This window comes from Triticum dicoccoides, chromosome 5A (genome assembly GCF_002162155.2).
Source record: "Triticum dicoccoides isolate Atlit2015 ecotype Zavitan chromosome 5A, WEW_v2.0, whole genome shotgun sequence".
In the NCBI taxonomy this organism is placed as follows: Eukaryota; Viridiplantae; Streptophyta; class Magnoliopsida; order Poales; family Poaceae; genus Triticum; species Triticum dicoccoides.
Genome location: NC_041388.1, coordinates 198,480,932 through 198,501,025, shown reverse-complemented (window position 1 = coordinate 198,501,025; position 20,094 = coordinate 198,480,932). Strand labels below are relative to the sequence as shown.

At 45.1% G+C, this 20,094-nt stretch overlaps 2 protein-coding genes across 3 annotated transcripts in view; one reads left to right on the top strand and one right to left on the bottom strand.

The window, feature by feature from the left end:
* Positions 1–7,448: 7,448 nt before the first annotated feature.
* On the top strand, positions 7,449–11,172 carry LOC119300702 (translation initiation factor eIF-2B subunit alpha-like). Of its 2 annotated transcripts, XM_037577604.1 has the most exons (5): positions 7,452–7,869; positions 8,162–8,314; positions 8,395–8,536; positions 9,630–9,871; positions 10,698–11,157. In XM_037577604.1, the coding sequence occupies exons 1-5, from the start codon at positions 7,525–7,527 to the stop codon at positions 10,902–10,904; spliced, it is 1,089 nt and encodes a 362-aa protein (XP_037433501.1). In that variant the 5' UTR covers positions 7,452–7,524; the 3' UTR covers positions 10,905–11,157. The 2 variants fall into 2 exon arrangements, with proteins under 2 accessions (XP_037433502.1, XP_037433501.1); XM_037577605.1 differs by lacking the exon at positions 8,162–8,314 and having other exon boundaries at positions 7,449–7,869; positions 10,698–11,172.
* A 4,896-nt stretch (positions 11,173–16,068) lies between these two features.
* LOC119300701 (proteasome subunit alpha type-5-like) overlaps positions 16,069–20,094 on the bottom strand; it is a 5,268-nt gene continuing 1,242 nt past the window's right edge. Inside the window, exons 4-9 of the mRNA XM_037577603.1 lie at positions 19,297–19,411; positions 19,119–19,220; positions 18,976–19,034; positions 16,880–16,982; positions 16,577–16,642; positions 16,069–16,485 (exon numbers count right to left, since the gene is read on the bottom strand). Coding sequence (XP_037433500.1) covers positions 16,393–16,485; positions 16,577–16,642; positions 16,880–16,982; positions 18,976–19,034; positions 19,119–19,220; positions 19,297–19,411 — 538 coding nt within the window. The 3' untranslated portion in view covers positions 16,069–16,392. The remainder of the gene's footprint in view (positions 16,486–16,576; positions 16,643–16,879; positions 16,983–18,975; positions 19,035–19,118; positions 19,221–19,296; positions 19,412–20,094) is intronic.

The following is a 20,094-nucleotide window of genomic DNA, read 5'->3' as shown; positions in this document are numbered from 1 at the left end:
AAGGGCAAAGGGAGGAAGGGGGACTTCAAGAAGAACGGAAAGCAAGTTGTTGCTCAAGTGAAGAAGCCCAAGTCTAGACCTAAGCCCGAGGCTAAGTGCTTCTACTGCAAAGGGACTGATCACTGGAAGCAGAACTGCCCCAAGTATTTGGCGGATAAGAAGGATGGCAAAGTGAACAAAGGTATATTTTATACACATGCTATTGATGTGTACTTTACTAGTGTTTATAGCAACCCCTCAGTATTTGATACTAGTTCAGTTGCTAAGATTAGTAACTCGAAACAGGAGTTGCAGAATGAACATAGACTAGTTAAGGGTGAAGTGACGATGTGTGTAGGAAGTGGTTGCAAAATTGATATGATCATCATCGCACACTCCCTATACTTTCGGGATTAGTGTTGGACCTAAAATAAATGTTATTTGGTGTTTGCGTTAAGCATGAATATGATTGGATCATGTTTATTGCAATACGGTTATTCATTTAAGTCAAAGAATAATTGTTGTTCTATTTACATGAATAAAACCTTGTATGGTCATACACTCAATATAAATGGTTTATTGAATCTCGATCGTAGTGATACACATATTCATAATATTGAAGCCAAAAGATGCAAAGTTAATAATGATAGTGCAGCTTATTTGTGGCAGTGCCGTTTAGGTCATATTGGTGTAAAGCGCATGAAGAAACTCCATGCTGATGGGTTTTTGGAATCACTTGATTATGAATCAGTTGATGCTTGTGAACCATGCCTCATGGGCAAGATGACTAAGACTCCGTTCTCCGGAACACTGGAGCGAGCAACTGACTTATTGGAAATAATACATACTAATGTATGCGGTCCGATGAGTGTCGAGGCTCGCGGTGGGTATCATTATTTTCTGACCTTCACAGATGATTTGAGCAGATATGGGTATATCTACTTGACAAAACATAAGTCTGAAACATTTGAAAAGTTCAAAGAATTTCAGAGTGAAGTGGAAAATCATCGTAACAAGAAAATAAAGTTTATGTGATCTGATCATGAAGGAGAATATTTGAGTTACGAGTTTGATCTTCATTTGAAACAATGCGGAATAGTTTCGCAACTCACGCCACCTGGAACACCATAGCGTAATGGTGTGTCTGAATGTCATAACCGTACTTTATTAGATATGGTGCGATCTATGATGTCTCTTACCGATTTATCACTATCATGTTGGGGTTATGCATTAGAGACAGTTGCATTCATGTTAAATAGGGCACCATCTAAATCCGTTGAGACGACACCATATGAACTGTGGTTTGGCGAGAAACCTAAAGCCGTCGTTTCTTAAAGTTTTGGGCTACGATGCTTATGTGAAAAAGTTTCAACCTGATAAGCTTGAACCCAAATCGGAGAAATGTGTCTTCATAGAATACCCAAAGGAAACTGTTGGGTACACCTTCTATCACAGATCCAAAGGCAAGATCTTTGTTGCTAAAAGTGGATCCTTTCTAGAGAAGGAGTTTCTCTCGAAAGAAGTGAGTGGGAGGAATGTAGAACGTGATGAGGTAATTGTACCTTCTCCCGAATTGGAATGTAGTTCATCAAAGAAATCAGTTCTAGTGATCTCTACACCAATTAGTGAGGAAGCTAATGATGATGATCATGAAACTTCAGATCAAGTTACTACCGAACCTCGTAGGACAACCAGAGTATGGTCCGCACCAGAGCGGTACGGTAATCCTTTTTGGAAGTCATGTTACTAGACCATGACAAACCTACGAACTATGAGGAAGCGATGATGAGCCCAGATTTCGCGAAATGGCTTGAGGCCATGAAATCTGAGATGGGATCCATGTATGAGAACAAAGTATGGACTTTGATTGACTTGCCCGATGATCGGTGAGTCATTAAGAATAAATGGATCTTCAAGAGGAAGACGAACGCTGATAGTAGTGTTACTATTGACAAAGCTCGAATTGTCGCAAAATGTTTTCGACAAGTTCAAGGTGTTGACTACGATGAGATTTTCTCACTCATATCGATGCTTAAGAGTCTGTCCGAATCATGTTAGCAGTTGCCGCATTTTATGAAATCTGGCAAATGGATGTCAAAACTGTATTCCTTCATGGATTTCTTAAAAGAAGAGTTGTATATGATGCAACCAGAAGGTTTTGTCGATCCTAAAGGTGCTAACAAAGTGAGCAATCTCCAGCGATCCATCTATGGACTGGTCCAAGCATCTTGGAGTTGGAATATATGCTTTGATAAAGTGATCAAAGCACATGGTTTTATACAGACTTGCGGTGAAGCCTGTATTTACAAGAAAGTGAGTGGGAGCACTACAACATTTCTGATAAGTATATGTGAATGACATATTCTTGATTGTAAATAATGTAGATTTTTTCGGAAAGCATAAAGGAGTGTTTGAAAAGAGTTTTTCAAAGAAAGACTTCGATGAAGCTGCTTACACATTGAGCATCAAGATCTATAGAGATAGATCAAGACGCTTGATAAGTTTTTTCAATGAGTACATACCTTGAAAAGATTTTGTAGTAGTTCAAAATGGAACAGTCAAAGAAGGAGTTCTTGCCTGTGTTGCAAGGTGTGAAGTTGAGTAGAGACTCAAAACCCGACCACGGCAGAAAATAGAAAGAGAATGAAAAGTCATTCCCTATGCCTGAGTCATAGGTTCTGTAAAGTATGCTATGTTGTTTACCAGTCCTATTGTATACCTTAGCATTTTTCTGGCAAGGCAGTACAATAGTGATCTAGGAGTAGATCATTGGACATCGGTCAAAATTATCCTTAGAGGACTAAGGAAATATTTCTCGGTTATGGGGGTGATAAAAGAGTCTGTCGTAAAGAGTTACGTCGATGCAAGATTTTTACATCAATCTAGATGACTCTAAGTCTTGATCTGGATACATATTGAAAGTGGGAGCAATTAGCTAAAGTAGCTCCATGCAGAGCATTGCAGACATAGAAATTTGCAAACTACATATGGATCTGAATGTTGCAGACCCGTAGACTAAACTTCTCTCACAAGCAAAACATGATCACTCTTTGGGTATTAATCACATAGCGATGTGAACTAGATTATTGACTCTAGTAAACCCTTTGGGTATTAGTCACATGGAGATGTGAACTAATCACATAAAGATGTGAACTAGATTATTGACTCTAGTGCAAGTGGGATACTGAAGGAAATATGCCCTAGAGGCAATAATAAAGTTATTATTTATTTCCTTATATTATGATAAATGTTTATTATTCATGCTAGAATTGTATTAACCGGAAACTTAGTACATGTGTGAATACATAGACAAACAGAGTGTCACTAGTATGCCTCTACTTGACTAGCTCGTTGAATCAAAGATGGTTAAGTTTCCTAGCCATAGACATGAGTTGTCATTTGATTAACGGGATCACATCATTAGAGAATGATGTGATTGACTTGACTCATTCCGTTAGCTTAGCACGATGATCGTTTAGTTTGTTGCTACTGCTTTCTTCATGACTTATACGTGTTCCTCTAACTATAAAATTATGCAACTCCCGAATACCGGAGGAACACTTTGTGTGCTACCAAATGTCACAACATAACTAGGTGATTATAAAGGTTCTCTACAGGTGTCTCTGATGCTACTTGTTGAGTTGGCATAGATCGAGATTAGGATTTGTCACTCCAATTATCGAAGAGGTATCTCTAGGCCCTCTCGGTAATGCACATCACTATAAGCCTTGCAAGCAATGCAACTAATGAGTAGTTGCAGGATGATGTATTACGGAACGAGTAAAGAGACTTGCCGATAATGAGATTGAGCTAGGTATTGAGATACCGACGATCGAATCTCGGGCAAGTAACATACCGATGACAAAGGGAACAACGTATGTTGTTATGCGGTTTGACCGATAAAGATCTTCGTAGAATGTGTAGGAGCCAATATGAGCATCCAGGTTTCGCTATTGGTTATTGACCGGAGACGCGTCTCGATCATGTCTACATAGTTCTCGAACCCGCAGGGTCCGCACGCTTAACGTTTGGTGACGATCGGTAATATAAGTTTATGTGTTTTGATGTACCGAAGGTAGTTAGGAGTCCTGGATGATTTCGGGGACATGACGAGGAGTCTCGAAATGGTCGAGACGTAAAGATCGATATATTGGACGACTATATTCGGACATCAGAAAGGTTTCGAGTGATTCGGGTATTTTTCGGAGTACTGTTGAGTTACGGGAATTGGCCGGGCAGTATATGTGCCTTATTGGGCTTTAGGGAAAAAAGAGAGGGGAGGCTGCGCGCCCCCCAAGGCTTAGTCCGAATTGGACTAGGGGAGGGGTTGCGCCCCCTCCTTCCTTCTCTTCTCTTTTCCCTTTCCTTTTCTCCTACTCCTACTACATGGAGGGGGGGGGGAATCCTACTCCCGGTGGGAGTAGGACTCCCCAGGGCGCGCCATAGTAGAGGGCCGGCCCTCCCCTCCTCCACTCCTTTATATACGGAGGCAGAGGGGCACCCTAGGACACACAAGTTGATTGATCCAAGCCGTGTGCGGTGCCCCCCTCCACCATAATCCACCTCGATCATATCATAGCGGTGCTTAGGCGAAGCCCTGCCTCGGTAGCAACATCATCACCGTCATCACGCCGTCGTATTGACGGAACTCTCCCGTGAAGCTCTGCTGGATCGGAGTTCGTGGGACGTCATCGAGTTGAATGTGTGCTGAACTCGGAGGTGTTGTGCGTTCGTTACTTGGATCGGTCGAATCGTGAACACGTACGACTACATCAACCGCGTTCTCATAACGCTTCCGCTTACGGTCTACGAGGGTACATGGACGATACTCTTCTCTCTCGTTGCTATGCATCACCATGATCTTGCGTGTGCGTAGGATTTTTTTTGAAATTATTACGTTCCCCAACAGGAGAAAGGCGGCTGGAGTAGGAGGGAGAGACGCAGATACCTCAGTGACAACAACTGCAACGGCGGCCGACGGTGGTAGAGAAAGCGAGAGTGTGAAGGGGAGAGTAAGGGAGAGAGAGGGGAAACGATGGGGTGGATAAGGTGCCCATAGTAATAGCGCGGGCAAGGGACACCCGTTGCTACTACAAACAATACCAGTAGCGTGATCTGGTAAAGAGCGCTACTGCTAGGTGATGCCTGGGAGTCGGGCCCGTGTATAAATAGTAGTAGTGTGTGTGTTAGGAGGACCGCGCTACTGCTACTTTCTTAATAGTAGCGCGTGTTCTCTGTCGGCGCTGCTACTACGTACCAGTAGAACCTGGTCTCCAGATCGCACTACTGCTAAGATTATGTGCATAAGTTTTTCTCTAGTAGTGGGGGCGGCCGACCAGATGAGGTCTGACCAGGCGGGGGCACCCCCGCATTCCCCCGAATTGATCGGACAAGATTAGGTGCTGATGAGTTGGCGGTCAATGCATGTGTGGGCAAGCCAGTCAACTGCCAAATCAGCGCGTACGTACAAGAATTGTACATTGGATATATGACCACCTGAGACAAGTTCGTGATTGTATCTCTACTCCTATAAAAATCTGAGTTGGTGATGATGGTGTGCCTGCCATCTTTCATTTACAGCCATCCGATTTGCATCCAACGCGTCTGAGACAAACTATGGCAATTTTATAAATAACCCCCTGCCACTCCAGTTCAGTGTTTAGCCCATCTCTACCCCACCTCATCTAGCGCCATCTCAGGAAAGAAAGAAGGATCTGGACAGGTCGGTGTCGTTGTTCGTTCGCCCCCAGGCTCCATTGCCGACCACTACCACAAACCCCTCCTCGCCGTCTCCACCACCCCCTTCCCTGTCTTCCTGACTTCGACCTGGGTAAGTATGCTGCCGATTAGGACTGGACACGAGCCAAGCCGAATTCAGACAGAGCCATGTTAGCTCGCTCGGAAGCAGCCAGCTCGGCTCAGCTGGGTGATGCCAACGAGCTGCATATGGGTGGCTCGGCTCGTTCTGCACTGGCTCTGTTTAGCCTGAGCGGCTCGTGAGTGGATGGACAAGGGAGGTGCATGCTGTGGATGTGTTGTGAGTGATGCTGGTCACCGCCGGCCACCAGGGCGTGCCAGAGCAAGTGGCGGTGCGGCGTTGAGGCGGAGGGCACGCACCTGCCAACGTTGGTGAGGACGCAACACAAGCAGAGAAGAACAAGGGTGGGCAACGCGTGAGCATCTGCGTGCGTGTGTGCGCTCGGCGACGAAAGCATGCATGTGTGCGTGCGGCGGGGGCGGATTATGGATGCGTTGGGAAGAAGAAGAGAATGTAAGAGGGAGGGAGGTGCGAGCAACAGCTGTGTGCGGCGGCGGGGGGATGGATGCATCGCATGGGTCAGTGGGTACATGCACCTCGTTTAGGTCACCAAATAAGGATAGCTTCGTATTGGGCTTGGGCTGCTCTTGTAGCCTATACATTTTGCTGCTAATTTAAAAAAAATACTGGGCTGGAAACGAGCCACAGCCCCAACATTTCACCACCGGAGTCGTTCGAGCCCCAACATTTCACTGCCTCCCCTGTATTCTTACTTCAGCAGCCCCAACTGCGACCACAACGTCTGTGTCCTCCCCTGTCTCCTCCAACACCAACCCCCACAAGTACGCACAAGTACGTTGGTGGCTACGCCCTGTTCATCCTCGGCGGCGCAGCCACCACCTACTATTATTTTCCCCTTCCCGGCAACGCAATCCATGTTGATCACACTCTCATAGATGGAACAGAGTGTGGGGAGGTGAGATGCACTGCTCTTCGCCTTCTGATCTGACAAGGACCAATGTATGGTTATTGATGAAGAAGAAAATCTTCTTCTGCAGTTGCAGATATGTAATGGTAACATATGGAAGAAATGCCTATTCTGTAGTTGCTCGGCCCGACTCAGCTCGGCACGGCAAGGATCTAATTATAGGTTCGTCCTATTTTTTTACTTGATTGTTGCATAAGAAATGCCAGAAGGAAGATGGGACATGAACTTGGCTCTTCAGCTCAAATAATATCAATAAAATTTAAAGAAATCTTTTGGAAACAAACTTGTAGAACTATTTGTGCAACATTTCATGAAAAAATAACATTAATGTTGGACTAGAAAAATAAACAAATCGTTAAAAAACTATTTTTAAAGCTTTTTTTTGGCAAAGCACCACAAGTGTTTTTCTTCATGAAGTTTTGCATGCAGCTTGAACACTGGAACGTGTTTGTTTGCAAGAATAGGTTTGTTATGTTTGCTATTCTGTCTGCATTTACTCTTCATCCGGATGCTTGTGAGCTCAAAAGCAGAATGAATATATCCACAGAAACATATTGATATTTGTTACACATGAAATGACCATCACATAAGTTGTGAAATAAAGTACTCTAGATCAATGCATTTTGGTTAGCCGTGCAACGCACGGACATCTTACTACTATTTCTGATATTTGTAAGTCGGAGGATTAAATTGGCCAACGCGACGAGCAGGAGGACCTTCAGTGAATTTTTCTCTTTCCACGCCCTACACACTTCTCCCTGACCAGTGTGATTCCCCTCTGCCCTGCCCCCTCCTTCCCATGGAGCTCGACGCCGCCCAAAACCCTAACCCCGAACCCCCCATCTCCGCCTACTACCAGACGCGGGCGGAGCACCATGCCGTCGTATCCAGCGACTGGCTCGACCACGCCGCCGCTGCCGCCTCTCTCCCCGATGCGCACGCCGACGCCGACGCCGCCCCACCCCCCTCCCCCGGGAGCAACGGCGGCGGCGTCATCGAGGAGTTCAACTTCTGGCGCCGCAAGCCGGAGGCCGCCGAGGCGGTTGCCGCCATCATGGCGCTCGCCGCCGTCATCCGCTCCAGCAGGGCCACCACCATGATGGAGCTCGAGATCGAGCTCAAGAAGGCTTCCGACAAACTGAAGGTCCCTAAAACCCACTTTGCCTTTTTTCTCTATCTCCGATGTTTTCTGTGGTGTTGGAAATAAAGGCCCTTCTGCAATGGCATAAAATCTGTTTGGTATGCTTGTAGTGGCATGTACAAAACTCCACCCATCATGTTCTCTCTAGTCCTTAGGGTTTGAATTATGTTCACAAGTAGATGTTGTCTAATGATGAAGTTATTAAGCTGCTTATAGTCTTTGAACATTTCGTTATGGAAGCCCTCATGCGGTGCTGACTACTTGAATTCACACTGAAAACATGTCTATATTTCAGTCCTGGGATGCTACTTCCATTTCTCTGTCTGCTGCTTGTGATTTGTTCATGCGCTTTGTAACAAGAACATCACATTTGGAGCATGAGAAATTTGATGCAGCAAAATCACGCCTAATTGAGCGAGGGGAAAAGTTTGGAGAGATATCATTAAAGGTTACCTGTAATTTACTATCCACTGTTCTTGTAAGATGGTTTATGCTTTGAACTAATTTGGTAGAAGAATATTTGTGTAGGCCCGTAAGACAATTGCAATGCTCAGCCAAGATTTCATCTCAGATGGGTGCACTATGCTGGTACATGGTTATTCCAGAGTGGTGTTGGAAATCCTGAAGCTAGCTGCCTCAAGTCGCAAACTCTTCCGTGTATTATGCACAGGTATTTTGATCTAGTCCTTTTTCTATTCAGTGGTCTCAACACGCTTGCAGTGTATTCTCCATTCAGGGTCATCATTGTGATATTTTACTGTGAGGGCTTGGGAGATCGTATTCATGCAGAAGGCGGTGAGGGTTGAGGTGATCTCAACATCTTCTTCATGTACGAAAAGTAGACGGCGTGAGGGTTGGGAGTGATCTGAACACCTTTTTCGTGTACAAATAGTAGACCGCAATGAGGGTTGTGACTGATCTCAACACCTTTTTCGTGTACGAAAAGTAGACCGTAGTGAGGGCTAGAGATCATATTCATGCATGAAACTGCACCCTAATGTGTTTCGACTGAAATTCTATTTTCTATACCATTATATAGTGTAGCAGTTTTGAATGAATCTAGAGCATCAACCCTAATCATTGGTATCTTAAATTCAACAGTTGAAAGCAGCAGGATTCACATGAACAGTAGCCAGCAGTTGCTTCCATGCTTTTCTAGAACCATCACATCACCCTTGTCATAAAAAGGTCCACGATTCCCAAGCCAGCTTGCAGCGCTAGCAGAGGACGTGCTTAGCGGGTTTGAGATAGTCTAGAAGGGAAACGCCGGAACGGGGAGAGAAGGAAGCTAAAGTAAACAGTTAGATTAGTTAGTGTGGATCCCACCAGTTATAGTTCGCCAAAAAAAATCCCCACCGGTTCCATACTCTTTGTTTTTTCACAAACAACAATCAATGGGGTTTACGCTTTTCTATTATTTCATTTCTGCGTTTCCTCCATGTTGAATAATTTCACAAGGCAATCTACTGTTTATCTACTTTTACCAAAATCATTTCGTAACGTTCAGACGTGCAATGCTAGTATACAGTAGTTCTTTAGTCATGTCTTACCTTTTTTTAATCTCAGCGGTTAGATGTCGTGTTGAATGGGTACATATTGAGTGGATGTATGCTCTAAGTGCTAACACTACATCATCTGAGAGTTGCAGTTCTAATGTTTTGTTGTTAGCCTACCTCATGGCTAGTAATCACGATAATCAATGTGGCAACTTGTCTGTTAAGTGCAATTTCTCATGTTTGTCTGTTATGTTTATTTACCTGCAGAGGGCAGACCAGACAGAACTGGCCTACGAATGTCAAATGAACTTGCAGCATTAGGTATTCCTGTTAAGGTGCTAATTGATTCAGCTGTTGCTTACTCCATGGATGAAGTTGACATGGTATTTGTTGGTGCTGATGGGGTTGTTGAAAGTGGAGGAATTATTAATATGATGGGGACTTACCAGATAGCTCTTGTAGCTCATAGCATGAATAAACCTCTATACGTGGCCGCTGAAAGTTATAAGGTACTGCCTGCTATGATAGGCTATTTAAAAATTGTTTCACTAGTTGCTCTGCAAACTATTCTCATGTTACTTTCTGTAATAGGAATAAATGAAACATAACTGTTGAATATTTAAGAACAGCGAGTAAAAATTGTTGTATATTTAAGAATATACTCCCTCGTAAAGAAATATAAGAGCGTTTAGATCACTAAAGTAGTGATCTAAATGCTCTTATATTTCTTTACATTGTAGTAAGGACCTCTATTTGACATGGAGACTCAGACTTGTTAGGGTGTTGCCGTTTTCTTTATTGTTTTTAGAGATAGTTTTCATGGATCCTTAAGCTGATCAGTCATCCATAATGTGAGAGCAATTTGACATGGAAGTATCATTTCAAACTTCCACTGTTATCCGCCATATGTCCTGTACATTTTAAGGAACTTTGTCTTAGTATTCTGCACTCCAGAGATCTACACGTCATAACTTGCAAGAAACTACTTGCACAAATCATTCATCACTTTACTGCATTTCTTATTTCAGGATTTCTTATATCTCGCAGTAGGTATTCACGAAAGTTTATTCTACTTAAACTGTCGCAACTTAAGTTCAATTGATGATTACATAGTAAATTAGTTCTAGATTGTAGACAAGTGTATTAAATGATGGTTTATCTTACTTGCATCCTACTCCCTCCGTTCATAAATAAGACGTACCACGTCACTTATTTGTGAACGGAGGTAGTATTATATAACTATCCATGACTGTTTTTGTCTATAGCATGATGATCGCTTGATGGAAGTGTCAGTGTGTTTGATAACATAGCCCTGTATATTTGATACTCTTGTAGTTTGCTCGTCTATATCCCCTGGACCAGAAGGACATGACACCAGCTCATCGACCGATAGATTTTGGAGTTCCGATACCTGCTGGTGTGGAAGTTGAGACATCGGCAAGAGACTATACTCCTCCCCAGTACCTCACACTTCTTTTGACTGATCTTGGTGTTCTGACACCATCCGTTGTGAGCGATGAGCTCATCCAACTGTACCTATGATCACTGCTTCTCCAGATCAGATGTAATGTACTGTAGTTGAATTGAGGTTTTCCCTGTCTCTCACTATATGTTATCTTTTCCCCCGCTGCTGAAATGTCTAGAAGAATTCTCTAAAACCTTAGGTGAGAGGATGATCCATTTTTACCCGACCGTTGTTCTGGAGTCAAGCAATAATTTTGGTCTCAAGTGACATCGTGCAAATTTGCAGTGTTCACTCTACTGGATTCGAATGAGTGCAAAGTTTGACTTTCCTTGTGGCGTTTGTGCATTTACAGAATACTTCGTCTTTGGTATTGTACCTTCTGCCGTTGGATCGATTGCTAATGATAGAATTGAATGGTACCGTCTTGCAGTGCTAAGGCCTTCTTTGGTTCATAGGATAGGAATTTCATATGACATGCATCTCAATTCCTATAGAGATATTTCATTTGATGCATAAGATAGGAATTCTTCCATTGAGTCTAGGTTAATATTTTTTTCCTTTTGAAATGTGAAGTATTGGTTCCTATCCTACATAGAAATATAATCTATTCCTACAAACCAAAGGGCTTCATAGGAATTTTTCCTTTGAAAATTCTATTCTATGAAATTTCTATAAGATTCCTACAAACCAAAGGTGACCTAAACAATATGGCAAACTGGCGGTTGATACCAACTATCCTAGGGATTTGGATGGTGACATAGGGTATGGAGCATACAATAATATCATGTCTGTTCTGAATTATAAAATGTTTTGGATATTCAATATGGACCAAAAGGTAGCAGCACACGAACTACAAAGCAATCTATCACTTTTATTTTTTACTTTTCCTTTTTTACCCTACTTTTCTTTACTCGTTCTTCATTGTTCTTTATGTTCAACAGCTGTCGACCTACCCTAGTTTTCTTGTTATTTGTTCCCCATTGTTTTTCGTACGGCAGCCCATAGCTGCCATGCGCCCTTACGGGGCCCTTCTCGGACGTGTGTGGTTTAGGATTTATGAAGGAGCCTTGCTGGAAGCGCAATACCTAAGACACGCCAACGAGGTCTTTTGTTAATGGTTCACTGAAAGTATAAAATATCACAAACACAATGAAAATCAAATTGAGATTTATATATCACCGAACGACTAGTATCGTCGCCACAACGGGCCATTGACGGGCCGCTGTCACCGCTTCCATACCATAGCAGGCCTGGCCTTATCGATGACAGTAGGAAAGTCTTCGTCCACGTGCCCCTAAGGACCAACACTCTAGGCCACAGTCGTCATCGCAAATTTGGGGAATTCGTGCCTCTCGGCATTTCATGAGTTATGAAAATGCAAGAAAGGATACTAAATCTCATCATTAACTGAATTCTGGATAGAAAGATTAAGAAGGAGAACAAACTATCCAAGCCAAAGAACCTATCACCAAAAATCCTGACAAATGATGTTGAGACGAGAGTCTGTTTGAACCACGAAAGACTTGGTTTCCATTTAAGTTGTAGAAGTAGCCAACTTGCTATTATAAAGGTCTTCGTTGGTCTTACACTAGAAGTGGCGTGTTTCTGATTAAATCGCGAATTGCAAATAGTTGAAGTGTCTAACACCAAATCTCACCATCATGCACGTATGATGAGAAACCCTAACCTCATCGCTCCAAAGAGAAGACATGAATTTATGTCGGAGTTCCGTCGTTTGCAATACCTTTCAATGAATGAAAGGGCTCCAGTGTAGAGAGGGCCTTGCTGTTTAAAAGGGAACCATAGAAACAATGGAACCCGCTATTTTTTAGTATTATTAGAATTAATTTGTTATTTCGTATAGAATTAAAGTGGAATAAAAAATCATGGTTGGGAAGGTTACTATAGAAAAAGCCATTGGAATTAATATTTTTTATATCAGAATAAATAGTTTTGTTATTAATGAGAAAAAGGTGGCTAAAACAAGAGAAATCATTAGTTGTTCATTAAGGTTAATTTTATGAGAAACGATTGTTTTAAACCGGCTGATAACAACGAAACGCAAACCGCGTCCGCTGCGTGACACGTGCCCATCCGGGCCGTCCACCGATGACCGATTCCCCTGCTCCAGCCTTATCTCTTCGAATAGATCGTCTCCTTCACACCTTTCTTCCCCTTCGTCTTCATCTCTTCCTCCCCTCCCCCGATCTCTCGGTCGTGTAGTTCGAGAGGAGAGGGCTCCATGGGGACGCGACTACACGCCACCAGGCACCAGCTACCGAATCCTCGCCATAGGGAACACCACCCATTGCTGTGAACAGGAAGGGGCGACGCTGACCACCATAGCGCGCCATCGCTGTGCTGCTGCACCCCTACTGTCGCAGTAGCAACAGCAGCAGCACCATTGCTGAAGCGGGGGCGGCATACACAGCATGCAGGGGGTTGCCGGAGGCGGGGGAAACATTCGCCGCACTGCTACTCGTCGCGGTGCTGCAACGCAGCATGAAGGAGGTGGCCGGAGGCTACGCTGCTCGTCGCCGGTTTGCAAAGCAACATGGGGAGGCCGGAGGTGGGCGTTCGCCGGGGTGAGCTGCGTCCCTGTGGATCTCACCACGACAGCGGAGCTGCAGTGCAGCACAAGCAGCCGCGACCCCGTGGAGCTCGCCGCCGGCGGTGCTGCAGTGAAGCTTTCGTCAGCGGCCTCTAGTGCTGCCTTGCAGCGCTCGCCGGCGGCTGTCGACGCTGCAGTGCAGTGCTCGGTGTTCCAATGGAACTTGTCGGCGGCTTCCGAAGCTAAATTGCAGCGCTCGGTGCTCCAATGGAGCTCTCGCCGGCGGTGACCGGTGCTACTTACAAGGCTCGCCGACGGGCTCGAAGTTGCAGTGCATCGTTCAGCGCTCCAATGGAGCTCTCACTGGTGGCTCTCGGTGCTGCGTTGCAGCGCTTGACGAGCCTCGGAGCTGCGACGCAAGGCTCAATGTTAGTGCTACAGTGAAGCTCTCGACAGCGGTTCTCGAAGCTGTGATGCAGCGGCCGGTGGTGGCTCAGGTCTTGCGAGGCAGTGCTTGTCGGCGGCAACCGTTGCAAGGCGCTTCAATGGAGCCCTCATTGGTGGCTCCCGGTGCTGCGTTGCAGCGCTTGACGAGCCTTGGAGCTGCGACGCAAGGCTCGATGTTAGTGCTACAGTGAAGCTCTCGGCGGTGGCTCTCGGAGCTGTGATGCAGCGGCCGGTGGTGGCTCAGGTCTTGCGAGGCAGTGCTTGCCGGCGGCAACCGTGATGCCTTGCAACGGCAACACGTTGCTGCCTTGCTACGGCTGGACGGGAATCGAGGCAGGGGTGGCTGATGCGGTGTGGGAGGAGCATGGCGTGTCGTGCATTGCCTTTTTTGAAGGGCTGAGATAAGTAGATCAGACGGCTGGCGACCCGGCTGATTTCTTTAGGAAATCAGCCGGAAGATTCGTAGCAGCCGCCTAATTTTATTCAATGACCAGAGTTCGACGAGGATATATAGCCCGGAGATGATGAATAAAAATGCGCTCATTTGACTCAGACTTTAGAGAGGGCTCATTTAAGACTTAATCAAATGATTACAAACACGTAAAAAGAGCTTTTGTTGCCTCTCATCAAGAGGGACACCATCCGCCCAAGCAACGACCCTGCAAGTACTAACAAACCCTAAGAGCAACTCCAACGGCCCGACCCAAACGGACGATGTTTTTATCTGCTTTTTGTCCGTTTGGGTCGGCCGCTCGCCCACCATCCGTCTTTTTTTAATTTTGGGTCGGCAGTGCGTTCAACGGGTCGACCTATTTTCACGGTCGCGCGTGTTTAACATCGTGTTGTCGCCTTGATTTTGACGCTCCAGCACGCGGGAAAGGTTCGCGCGCGCTGGTTTTGGCGCTCCAGCGCGCGGGAAAGGTTCGCGCGCGCGCCGCGGCCGGCGCTCGCTATAAAAGAAGGCGCTCCCTCCACACTCGGTCGGCTGCTCACTCTCGCCGCCTCTGCGCCACCATGTCGATCCGCCGCCTACGCGCTTCGGATTTTCGCGGAGTCTGCGAGTGCCGCTCCGGCGCCTTCTCTGCCGAGATCTGATTTCGCGAGAAACGTCTCGTCCTCGGCACCTTCGACACCGCAGAGGAGGCGGCCCGCGCGCACGACGCGGCGGCGTGGCGCCTCCTTAGGGCTCGTCGGGATATGAATTTTCCCAACGTGTCGAGCCAGGGGCGCAGGATCTGACGCCTCTCCCGTGGCTTTTCACCGACGAGGATCGTCGTGTCCATCGGAGGCGGCAGCGTCGTCTCGCCATCGCAGAGAAGGACGTGGAAGCCTTGGTGCTGTGGCGAGGAGGCTTCCCGCAGGACATCGTCGACGAGCGCCAGTTCTATAAGCAATCGAGATCGGAGAGGGACGCGAGGAGGAGGGAGCGAGCCGCCTATCGGGAGGACAAGCGTTCGCGGAAGCAGGCAGCTCAATTAAAACTGAAGCTACAAGAAATGTCGGGTTGGGACTTTGAAGACTAGCAGCTTGCTGACGCCTACCTTCAAACGTCGGAGGAGGACATTACCGAGTCGGAGTCAGAAAACGACGAGTAGTGGTCTTTTTCTTTTATCTATGTAGACTAGAACTATCTATGTACCCATTTTAATCTGAAAAAATGGCCAGCGGCATCGGCGACGTAGCAGGCGGGCGAGTGTGTGAATCCAATGTACCACCGACCAACGGGCCCGGTGAGGAAAGAGGGCGAACGCGCGCGTCCGTCTTGTGTCCGTGCCGACGCAAATCAGCCTAAAAAATGGGCCAGGAATGGGTCGGCAGGCAGACAAAAGCCGTTTGGGTCGACGTGAATGGGTCGGCAGGCGGACAAAAGCCGTTTGGGTCGACGTGTTGGGCCAGCTTTTTTGTCCGCGCCGACCCAAACGGACGGCCGCGGATGAAATGGGTCGCCCCATTGAAGTTGCTCTAACCTAAACTAAACAGTAGTCTATACTTTTGTTGTTGAAAGTTTGTCTCAGATATTTTTTAAGAACGTAAAAAGTGTGATGATATAATCCACGATGTGAAGAGAACAAAAATGAAATGATATTGTGTTATTTAAAGTTTCAGGCACAACTGTTATTGCGTGGCACGTTTATATAGGTTAAAAGCAGTCTCATCAGCAGCGAAAGAACAACTTCCTAGCCGAATAAAAAGTTTCTGAAGTGAAACCTAGCGGTCTTTAAGTAGTCCAGTCTAAGAAGAAGTGAAGAAAAATCGCTATGTTCAACAATCCAAAACATACAGTGCAAACGACAGTTGTTGCTGAAATACTGCATGCTATTGCCACAAATCCTTCGTATATCAAACAAAAGGGTGTAGTACAATCTCCTTACCGGCAAGTGACAAGGCAACAACAGCTAGGCCTCTACACCTTGTTAACACAAGATAATCAAATGAAAAGAGGCAAACATCAGTGTCCATATCATAGAGCAATTGTGCTTCTGCTAATTTGAAGGCATCTGGATGTCAGACACACAGCACAAGGAACATACGAATCCTGGTTGACATTCGACAAAGATTTCTGCGTTTCACAATCGTGCTATGACTGCTTCAACCTCTGCAGGGGTGTAAAGGTGGTAGTTCGGCGCGACCCTGGCGATGTCGACATTATTTGGAGTCACCTGTTCCAAATAGCAATTTAACTCGAGACACTTGGTGGGGGTTCTTAGTGACTGCAATCACAAACATGAGACTGGACTGAGACGCCTTTACCTTTTCTTCCATAACCTGTTTCAGGATAGATAGAGCAATGGTTTCAGCCTCCTGAAGGGTCAGCTCCTGCAGAAGAAACTCAATCATCAGCTTTCAGAAACATGGTGCAAGTATCGACATACAGCAGAGAGTGGTGTGGTCACGTCATGGTTTTCTTCACACAAGATTAGAAACACACCACTTTCAGCATTATGGTCTCCTAGCTATGATCAATCAAGGTTAGCATTACAGCTTCCTTTGCATATATGCAAATCGTGTTCAAGTTATCATACAGTTCAGAGCTATTTGATCTTGTTGTGTTACCTTGTTGAACTGCTCCTGCAAGGAACTATCGGCACCCTCAGAGCCTGACCCTATTGCCTTGGCATTGCACTGCCAAAAGGTTCCAGATGGGTCAGTGTAGTACCTGCGACACAAAATGCAGACAGAGAACTTCAACAAATCTATATAGATCATTCTTTTACACCGTCTAGGCACTCCTAATTTGCCTTCTAAAAAGAAACAATTCTAGGCTAGTAGAACAAGCTACTTTATTTTATTTTTAGTAAGGAGTGAGGGGTGTAGAAAATCGTTGCCACATGCAACACAGCAATGTGACGACGATGCGAACAAGACAAACTTATAGCCAAGGGACCATTCTGCCGTTTGCTATTCAACAATGTTTAAGAGGTAGCAATACTTGTAACTTTCCGAGAATATATCCTACCCAAAATATAAAATTTTAGAGCATTGGCTGTGGCTGGGCATAAGCTCACACATCAAATTAACCTGGTGGACGCAGCAAATCCCAACTATATTAAGCAATATGTAATATTTTGTTGTTGGTTAAATATGATGCCATATCTTAACCATAATAACTATGAGAAGATTATGAAAGATTTTCCTCAAGGAGGAATGGTCATCATGGAAGCTATTGGTTATCAGTCAGAATATTGTGCACAGCTGGCCCTTGCAGCATATGCAGCACAACACATAAGAGTGTGGTGGCACTATACTATAGGTGCATGAGTCCAACTGTTTATTGTCAACTCCAATCTTATGGGGCAGCAAGGAGCCCGTAAAAATTGAATCAGGAGTTGGTTGGGAAATATAGTCCAGAAGAATTAGCAAGCTAAATGTTTCCAGTTAGGAAACTGTTAAGACATGTAAGAAGCTAACATCCCCTATATAAGGATGCCTAGGACTCAAAAAATAGTAAGGAGTGAACAACCAACGTCTCAAAAGTCTTGGTATCCATTTGTGAATTCACCGCACAGAAGGTTCAAACGGCCAGAATCAAGGCCCAAGGGTAGATGACATACTAAGGCTTATGCAAGCAAAGAATCGATAACATAAGAGAAACTGTGACAGGATAGCAATATGTCCTAACTTCTAAGTTCTTGTGTAAGATAAGTTGCAAATTGCAACTAACATAATTTTTTTGTTTGTCACCACAGGAAGTCAATGAGCACGACTACAACAGTCAATGAGCACGACTACAACACAAGGATTACGAGTCGACGAGTCGTTGAGTCGTTCCGAGGTTGAGACTCATAGACTAATCGGACTAGTCTTAGACTAGTGCTAGACTAGTCGACAAAGTACTGTAGTAGTCAACTACTAATACCTAGTAGCAGTATGGAGTAGTAAACTGTACAACACATTACAATATATACAATAAAACCAACAGTGCTAGCCAACGCTCGCCAGGCCTAGCCCAGTGCCGCTCAGCACGCCACCCCCAGCTGGCCTATTTGGGCCCAAGTAGCCAGCCTACTTAGCCTACTTCCCATCCCAGCCTATGTAACCCTAGCTCCCGATCGATCCCGTCGCCGCCGCCTGCGCCATCACGCACAAAAGCACGCGCGCGCGACCCGCGCCTCCAGCCACCGCCGCCGGCGAGCCCGCCGACCACCGCCGTGCCTCTTCTCCTCTCTCTCTCTCCCCCTCTCTTTGTGGCAGGGCCGCACACGCCTACGGGGCACGGCCATGGCCGCCGCCCGAGCACGAGCTCCGGCCAGCTGCCGCGCCTTGCTTCGCCATCCGCCGTCCTGGCGGCGGGTCAGTGGGTGCTGGCGGTGGCCTCGTCCAGGCGGCTTGTTCTCATAGCTCGCTCTCCAATTTTCCCCTCCCAAATTTGAGTCGAGCGACTCAGACAGCAGGACTAGTCTAGACTAGTCTCTCGACCGCTCGACTCATCGAATTAGTCTACACGAGATTCACAGTCGACACCACAGTTGCGACTCATGGACTAGTCCATCGACTAGTCTCGACTAGTCCTTCGACTCGTAATCAGTGCTACAACATCAAATAATACTAGAACAAACAAGCAAAACTGAAAGCACACTCAAAGACAACTGTGCAAGTATGCCTCCTGAATTCAATTAAAGTCTTTGTCAGTTGTGATGATTGGCACTTACAAGCTCGGCCCATTTTCATCATGACCAGCAATAAGGAGAGAAACTCCAAAAGGTCGTGACTGCAGAAGGAAATAAGTAGATCAGAAACTCCTGTGGTAGTGTTGTGTTCGGATAGTAACACTGTAATAGCACAAAATGCTCACCATAGACTCTTCTTCACCTTCTCCAAAGCGAAGAGCTAGATCGCAAATAGCTTGTGTGGTGGACTCAACTGTCATCGGTTCCCCATATGAGAATCTATGGTTCTGATTATGAGCATATAGTGAGATAACAGATAAGGTAATGAACAAAGTGAATAAAGTATACAAGAAAGAGAAGTACTTGGGTCTCCACTCGAGCATGCTCAACCAATGTTCTTGCATCAGCAATAAGGCCACTCATGGCACAGCCTACATGCTCATCAATTTCCATGATTTTCTCAACACTGCTAGGTTCCTGTATGGAAGGCAAATTGGTAATCTTACTTTTGACATAATTGGACATCACATGAAGCAATATAATCAGTACAAAAATATTGTGGCAACCAAGACACATAATACTTCTGAAAAATGGAAATGGAAGAGTTTAAAAAAAATACCAAATATTATATCAAATATCCAAGATATAATGTCATAAGTTGCAATATATTCAAGGAAATTGTGTATGTCAGTCACTCATAATATATGAAGCATCACAGGATGAGGAAACCAATTGAGCAGAAAGATTCCATCATCGTAAATCTAAGACTTGTTATGTGCCTTTTACATTATTCATTATATACACTAGAAAGTCGAATATCACAAATAAAAAAAACTGACATATTTATATGGAACATAAACTGGAAAAGATACAGTCATACAGTACCATGGAAACTTGAGTACTGTTACTATTGAGACAATTTAATCCACTGATGCATTGGAACCAGGAAAAAGAAGCCCCAAAACAAAATCCCTAAGAGGGGCAGGATTATCCTAAAGCAAAACTAAGCATGATAAGAACTCATACATCACGCCAAAAACTCAAGTATCAGTGATACAAAAATATAGGAACATTGCATTGAAATTGAGTACTAAAATAAAAACAAATAACAGTCCCAAAGGTACGCTACACTTCAATGATACAGGTGAACAACCATTTTTT